This window comes from Besnoitia besnoiti, chromosome II (genome assembly GCF_002563875.1).
Source record: "Besnoitia besnoiti strain Bb-Ger1 chromosome II, whole genome shotgun sequence".
Classification (NCBI taxonomy): domain Eukaryota; phylum Apicomplexa; class Conoidasida; order Eucoccidiorida; family Sarcocystidae; genus Besnoitia; species Besnoitia besnoiti.
In genome coordinates this window covers 451,224-458,945 of record NC_042357.1, presented here as the reverse complement: position 1 = coordinate 458,945, position 7,722 = coordinate 451,224, and the positions used below count along the sequence as shown (strand labels likewise).

At 53.4% G+C, this 7,722-nt stretch overlaps 2 protein-coding genes across 2 annotated transcripts; both read right to left on the bottom strand.

Moving 5' to 3' along the window:
• Positions 1 to 409: 409 nt before the first annotated feature.
• Positions 410 to 1,465, bottom strand: BESB_034040 (uncharacterized protein; the record flags this gene model as incomplete). The annotated part of the gene is made up of 1 exon (XM_029361990.1): positions 410 to 1,465. One exon carries the CDS (start codon positions 1,463 to 1,465, stop codon positions 410 to 412), a length of 1,056 nt encoding a protein of 351 aa, XP_029220955.1.
• Positions 1,466 to 4,778: 3,313 nt separating this feature from the next.
• Positions 4,779 to 5,870, bottom strand: BESB_034030 (uncharacterized protein; the record flags this gene model as incomplete). Its single annotated transcript, XM_029361989.1, has 1 exon — positions 4,779 to 5,870. One exon carries the CDS (start codon positions 5,868 to 5,870, stop codon positions 4,779 to 4,781), a length of 1,092 nt encoding a protein of 363 aa, XP_029220954.1.
• Positions 5,871 to 7,722: the final 1,852 nt, after the last annotated feature.

Genomic DNA, 7,722 nt, shown 5'->3' with positions numbered 1-7,722 from the left:
TTACGGCGTGCTACACTGTGTATATTCATTTTATATGTCTCTGGACGCAGAATTAACTCGCGATGGATACTCTGCAAGACACATCGGACTAACAGCGGGTCCCATGAAGCCGTTAATAAGCAGTTGAAGTGGTGATCAAGATGTCATGTAGCGCCTCCACTGATGCAGGCCCCGTGCTACATGTAGAAGCCGTGGGGCTCTCCAACATTACTCGTAATAGTATCATTCATAATTCTAAGCAGTCCATCTTCATATCCTTGATGCCGGTATTAAATTCTCACGCACCTCCATGGAGTGCGTGGCATCTTTTTCTCAGTCTGTCTGTGCCTAGTCTTCACGTGCAAACACATCACACCTATAGCGTTGACTCAGTCACGCGGCGAGGACGAAGCTTTCGCAACCTTCAAACTTACATAGAACTGAGCCAGATCAACCCAAGCAGACCTATAGATACTAACGTCATGCCTCTAGCCGGGGCACCGGCATGCGCTGTTGGGATTACAGAAATTTTGAGGTGGCACTGCTCGCTCACATATTCTGCGGCGTCGACGCGGTAGACGCATTTGTAACAGATGGACACAGGGGTGACCGGGCTGTTAGTCACTCTGAGCTTGTACGTGGTCTGCGCGTCATTCTGTGTCGTCAGTGATTGTGTCTCCAATGAAGCATCGACGAAGCTCGTGAGGGGGGCGTGGTTGTTACAGTCTCCGTCGAAGGCCTCTTGCCCCCCCTTCGGTTCCAGAAGCATCCCAGCTGCGCACTGAAACGCTAGAGGGGCGCCTTGAGCGACACTCGCCGGTACAGTCCCATGGGAACAAACTGTAACATTCAGGTCATCGTTCGATGCCGCCTCCTCGCCAGTTTGTTGATTCCTCGAGGTAGCAGCCTCTCCCTGACCTTCCTCTTCCTCCGCTTTATACTGCAGCTGGCGGTTCGTGGTCGCTTTGAGCGTGATGCGCACTGTACACGTGCGACCAGTGACAGGCTCCTCGATCTGAAGGGTTCCATCTTCTTTGTTTTTTGGCTTATGAGGAACTGCCTGTTTACAAGTATAGCAGAGAACTTGGTTCTTTCTTTCGTTTGAAGGGATGTCGAGCCTGTACCACGTTTGCCCGCCGTCAACTTTTGTATGCAGTTTCGCTCCAGCGGAAACACTTGACAAGCTTCTCGTCGTTTGGCAAGAGGTGCCTTCGAACACCATGCCTTGCTGCGACGGCTGAAGCACCGCGGGTGGGTTCGCGCCACAGCTGAACCACGTATCACGCTCACCGGGCTCGACGGTGAGCTGTAGCGCAACTTGGCCCAACTCGGGCGCAGTGCTGCAAATGTTCCCCGCCACCGAGCGCCACTTCTCTGGGTGGCGGAGCCCCGTGCACATGAGTAAAACGGCGCCGGATAGAACAAGAGCAGCTGAAACCACGACGAAGAGCCCGAAGGCCTTCCCTCGAGAGGGGTGGGCGCTCATTCTCGGAGGGCGTGTAACGGTAATCAACAGGGTGGTGGTGCAACACAGCTCGCGCTGACAGTGAAATAGAGCTAAGATGCGTCACTCAACAAATTGCGAAAGTCGGGTCGCCACAATGACGAAAATGGTGGCCACGCGGGTCCGCCGCAGAAGTCGCGAGCCACTCCGATGCTTGCACCGCCACACATGCCGGTTTCGCGCACACGCGAAGCGCCGAATCGATAAGAGACGTGCGTGTGCTGTGGAGGAGTCGAATGCCCAAGCCATCTGCAGAAGAGCCATCCGTGGGACTGGGGGGAAGCGCCGACTACACATCACTGTTCGCCGTCGTTCCGCAATGTGCACATGGCGTCTCACTGAGGTCGCGGCTCCCTTTCAATACCGTATTCAGGACGGCTAGCTTGCAGCCGTCCCCGTCCCCCCCCCCCCCCCCCCGCGTCCAGCGCAGTGTGCGCTGTGCTGTCCTGGTTACGTTTTGGGTGAAAACCCACATGGTATCTGCTTGAAACGTTTCTCACAACGTCATTTCGAGGGAACACCAGAGCTTCCAGCGGCTGATGGACTTTTCTTTTCCAGATAATCTGCGCCGTTCAAGTCTCCGCCTGCGCACCCCACCCCGCGGTTTTTGTGCACCCTCGTCCAGGCTTGAGTCATCGCCTGCGGTTGCTAGCAAGTCGCCGGCCCTGAGAGTTGAGAGTTGTCGTGTCGCTGAACCCTACCCGCGTGACGCATTGTGAGTGTTGCGCTGGCCTATCATTATCTGTGGAATCGACGCTCCTTACTCGCGTCTTCGACAGTGTCACTGACACGATCGAGGGGGACAAGGCCTGCCAAACTGCGGAAGGGGAAACTGCGGCAAAAAAGACTTCGGCGCGCGAATGCTGCTTCTCTACCGATGCTATTGGCGTTGCGAGCCTGTGCGACGAACGGGTTCGGAGGTTATGAGGTACTCAAATTCGCTGTAGAGCTGCTGCTTGGTGGAGGTACAGCAACATACCGAAGTAAATAGTACGAGTCGCGGATCAGCTACGTCTTTCTGCATTTACTCTCGACTGGGAGGCCAAGCATGGCTCCATACCGGGTGGTTTCACCTCTTGCCAGACAGCGGTATCTTGACCCATAGCGAGTCGGACACTGGCCACAAGCAAATGACTGGTAGAGCGAAGCCGCTCCCGATGCTCCGGGCCCGAATATCCCCTTCACAACAACTGTACGGAGGCACTGCTTCCCTCCTGTCACACCTCTCAGCTCTTGCTTTCTGGCGGACTTCTTCTCTCCTTCTGGATTGGGGGAAACGCACTTGTAGCACAAATGTGCATCGCGCCTCGGAGTTTCCCTGACTGTCAACAAATACTCGTTCGCTTTGTGCTTGTCCCGCCCTGTCGTCTCCTTAGGAACCAGTGTGGCATTGAGGAGCTCAGTTAGTTCAGCCGGTGTGTCTCGCACTTCCCGCCGCAGTCGTTGAACACATCCGTGAGATCGACCGGCTCAAGATCCAACTCGGGGCCACACTTGAACGTGAGAGCGGAATTCACTGAGGCTGACGCCTCCTGTGTTCCAGTTTCGCAGCCAGTTACACCATTTGTGCCGGGTTGCTGGCCCTGCGGGAGGGAGGGTCTTTCTGTCGGTTGCGGCTGCTCTCGTTATGTTGCTGTCCTTTTCCTCTTGCTCCCGCCGTTGCTGCTCATGATCGGAAGGTTCATTCTAAGGTTTCATTGTGATCTTCTGCACGGTGACCTTGGCGTTACAAGATTTGTGCTGGGGCCGCATTTCGTCAGAAACCTCCGGTAACCTCGGAAGGGTGACTTCGGGGACCGTGTGTTTGTAGCACAAGAGAGGGATCTTGGGCATGCCTGCACCGGCTTCCAGGGTTTATTTTGTCCTCAGCCCCTTTTTCTCGGGGTCGCGTTGCGCACGGGTACATAGTTCGGTCGGAGTATCCTGCTCTGGGCAGCCACGTCCAGCGAAACACTCCACAGACGCAGACGTAACTTGAGTGCCTTCTTCGCAGTAAAAGGAGGCCGATGTCCCCTGAGTCACCTCTAGCGGAAGCGCAGCACTGCCTCTTTGGAGCAGTTCCACGTTCGGGTGGTGTCGGTGCCGGGGCTCAATTCGAGGACGCTTCTGCTACTGGTGTAGTCCGCCACGCGTGAACGGGCCCTCGCAGCACAGGGACCGCATCAGGCCCGCGCGCCACACGGAGGGAATCGAAGATTGTAGTCACACCGTCTGGGAGGGCAGCCGATGCTTGGTTGCCACAGCGAATCCTGTCATTCCACTGTTACTATGGGCTCGAATGTCGATTAACATACAGCAGTGCGGATTACGCGAGGGACGCTTCGCAACGTCTCCGACTAAAAGAGATACTGGGAAAGATACAGGTGAATTCGAAATATATGGTGGCTTGGGTTGCTGTACAGTGTCCGAGCACCGCGTTCCCGAAACGCGCGGAGTGCCCCCTCGAGGATGGTGTATGCTTCTTTCCCGCGCGCCGGATGCGTTAGATGCGCAGCGAAGAGAGTTTGGTTCAATCAGCCACGATATGCTGAATGCCACAGGTACGCCCATCTTTCACTTTTTCATCTCTTGTTCTCGACGTCACCTGCCCGCCACCTGTCGTCCGGTGCCCTGCGGCGGAGACTCCGTTTTCAAAGCGGCGCAGAAGAAGAGGAGCTGTATGCTGACGAAGCAGAGGGAGTCAGACAGTTGGGACCCTGAAGGAGTTTTTTTCTTCGGTGGGTTGAATCTTGAAAAACAAGTTCTCGAGTATGCCTTATTTACATTTAATTCGCTCGTGTAGTCCTCAGGTACTGATTTCGCACTTGAAGTAACATGTATCCAGCGTATATTTGAGAACTCAACACGTGTATGCAGGTTCTACGAATAGCATGGCATTCAATTTGTCTGTCGCCTTCTTAGTGTTAGCCTGTACGGAATATGCGCATCGGATTTTTGGGGGCATGGCACAGGTTTTGACTGGATTACTTTTAACGCTGCATATTATGATAAAACGTACCATTCAGGCACGTCTGAATCCCAGTTACGAACCGGTTCTGGTATGGAGTGACAGTAATCACCCTCGACTCTTGGAGTGAGGTGAGACTAATGTGTCACGAATGACCGATGCCTTCGTCTCCTGCTCGTCCCTGCTGTATGTCATTAGCTTGCTTGTCCACATGTTGATCCGCACATCCGGAATGTTATGCTGTTTCACACTAGTAGGCAAAAAGTGTTTTTGCATTCAAAGTTTTCTTGAAGTGCCGCAACACTTTCTGCGCCCCGGCATGCCGAGGGAGAGGCACATCGGCTAATGCTAGGCGTAAAAAAATCCCAACAGGGCGCTGCCCATGAAACAGGATGAGACTGACCCCCGGTACGCCGTCGATGGTGTTGAACCTTCTTTCGCTTTGACGGTGATTTTAACCCTGCATGTCTTGCCATTTGGGGTTTCTAGCTCTGTCTCCCCCTGATTTTGGCGAGTTTCCTGTCGAACACGACACTGGTAGTACAGGTCCCGGTCTTGTTCCGGTTTCGAAGAGAACTCGATCGTGTATCGAGTCGACTCCCCAGATTCATGTTCCTTGAGTGTAGCTCCACTGCACACTCCGGACAGCAGCTTCTGTTCTGAGCATGAATCGTCGATGAAAACGCTGTTCGAGCCGGGTGTGGGCGAAAGCTTCGTCTTGTTCTTGGCGCCACACGCGAAGGTGACGCTGGGCGTTTCCGGTTCTACGGTGAGAAAAATATAGCTTTTGTCGCTTTTCTCTGGGTCGCAGGACGGGACAAGATCGACGGAGGTGTCGTTCCCTGAGTTGCCAGTCTGTCCATTGCCAGGAAAAATCGGCTCTGGCGGGGGTGAGGTGGAAGTGGACGTCTTCACATTAATCTCTAACACACATGATTTTGTCTTTACTAGAGGCTTTTTCTCCTCTTCCTCAAATGTCACCACTTCGGGACGGACCTGGTCGGTGAGAGAGCACTTGTAATACAGTTTCTTTGCAGTGCGGTTGTCCGAAGGAATAGTGAGCGTGTACGTTGGAGAAGTACCGCCGTCGCTCGAAGCGGATAAGCCCGCGCCACTGCGGACCGTATCAAGCTGCAACATTGTTCCTGAGCACTCTTGCGTCTCATAAAAGGAGTTGGCCTTGGTGTGCTGGGGCTCGAGAACTGGAGCACCGTTTGTCCCGCATTGAAACTTGATTTCCGTGACCTGAGGCTCCATTGTGACGGTTTCCATAGTATTTGGCTCAGGCTTTGGTTCGCACTGTTTTACATTCCCAGTAGAGGATGATTCAGTGGCTTGAGTTTTCAAAGCCTTAGCTGAGCCGACGTCAAGAAGGATCAGCGCAGTCCAAACTATACAACCGATCACCCGCATCCCCGAACGTGCGCGCCACGAAGCCATTTTTCACGAAGGCGAGATGTCGGCAGAGAATGAAGAATTTAGATATAATGTACCAAGAAGACGGGAGCGCGGGCGTGGTCAAGGTTTTGAGGTTGACGTCGAGTGTGACAGTAGGCGTCACCCTAGTCATTCGCTTGATGGTTGCCAAGGACAACACTACGACAAATCGTAGATCCACACAGAAAGAATCGGTGCAGGTTTTCACTTCTGCGGGAACTCACTGTAATTTCACCGAAAATTCACCACCGGCTACGCGGCGTCGAAACTGCGGTGTCGCGAGGATTCCATGAGGAGCTGAGGATGATGCCCGAATGGCATGATTCCTGTGGTATCGGAAGAGTCAGAATCGAGATGCCTTTCAAGGGAGCGGCAGATTAAAACCAAAGCTGCCACGGCATAGGGTGAACTCATCTTCTGAACCACCCTTTAACGAGAGAGTTTACGGGCAAACTATTGCAAGGTAAAGCAACGGCCATCTTAGAGGGGACGGACCGGGAATTGTATCAATGAAACACAGTCGGATTCCCCCCCAAGCAAGCAGAAAGCACAGCAAAGGAATACCGGCTCAACAACTGTCGTGGTCGTACACAGGAGGAGATTTTTTTCCTGCATTGGGGTTGCTCAGTTTGGCGCATGTTTGTGAACGAAATCAGAGAGCACAATCGTGCACATGCGATTGAATCTCTGTTTTTCGGGCGGCGCATGTGGCTGGTGATCTGTATTGGAATGCAATATGGGAGCGTACCCCTGCTTGTCTAACCAACCTGACTGAGGGACTGACCCGTGGTCGGTATCATTACAGATTCGAGTGTTGCAAATCGGGTGGAGTCTCCCCAGCCAGGGTTTGTTAGGTTATTTCTGCGGGTTTGGCCGCTTCGAGCGTCCTGTGCATGGCGCACGCCGGGAGAGGCGTGTCTCGTACCTTGTCGCGTGTCAAGCGGGCTGCAAGGCCGGCAACGCATGCCAATGTCACTTGGGCCTGGACGGCATATGAGATCTCTTCATGGCAAAATGACTTGTTCTCGGCAATTTCAAAAAGCATAGCACGCGCCGTGCTTTCTTACAGTCCTTGTTCACTGCTTTCCCATATTTTCTGCAGCACGGGAGGTCCTGGTCTAAACTGCCTGCGCCACACAGGAATGTGGTTAGGCTCGACAGTGGAGCGTTCATCCATGGACAGCACCAGCTGAGCGTAGAAGAATGCGAGTTCAGCGCGCTCTCAAAAGAATTGGGAGACAAGATAACGCATTTTAGGGGAGAATGATAACTGTCAAAGCAATTATGCAAGTCGGACGACAAACGTCACCTAGTTGAATGACTGGCTAACCGATAGGAGAGATATATGCCAGCGAAAGTACATGGGATGCGAATAAAACAATAGGGAAGGTTTTATGGCATAATGCAGTATACCAACAGAGATAGCATCGCGTGAAGATGGTATCCGTAGCTCCGCACTTCTCTCTGTCGAAGAACTCTCTCTTGGATGGCTTCAATTCCGCATTGTTTCCTCACGCACCAAGAAAACGAAACCGATTCGGTCCCCGACGTGGTCCCGCACAAACCCACTGGGTTTGTGCGGGATCAGCAGGTGTCATCACATGGTGCCGGACCTTGATCCAGAGAGTCGCTCAGTGGAGGATACTCGAAGGGGAACAGCGGCAATCGTTGCCAAAACAGGAAGAATGCGCACAGAGACCCTTAAGGATACCGCAAAGCCTGGCATCTTCGAGACGCATCAGTCACATTTCTAGACAGGAGGGAGCCCTCTGGTGCCAGTTAGACAGTTGACAAGACTTGCTGAGGAATTGCGCCGACCAAGGATGCACAGAGTCTCAGTATACTGAAATGAACG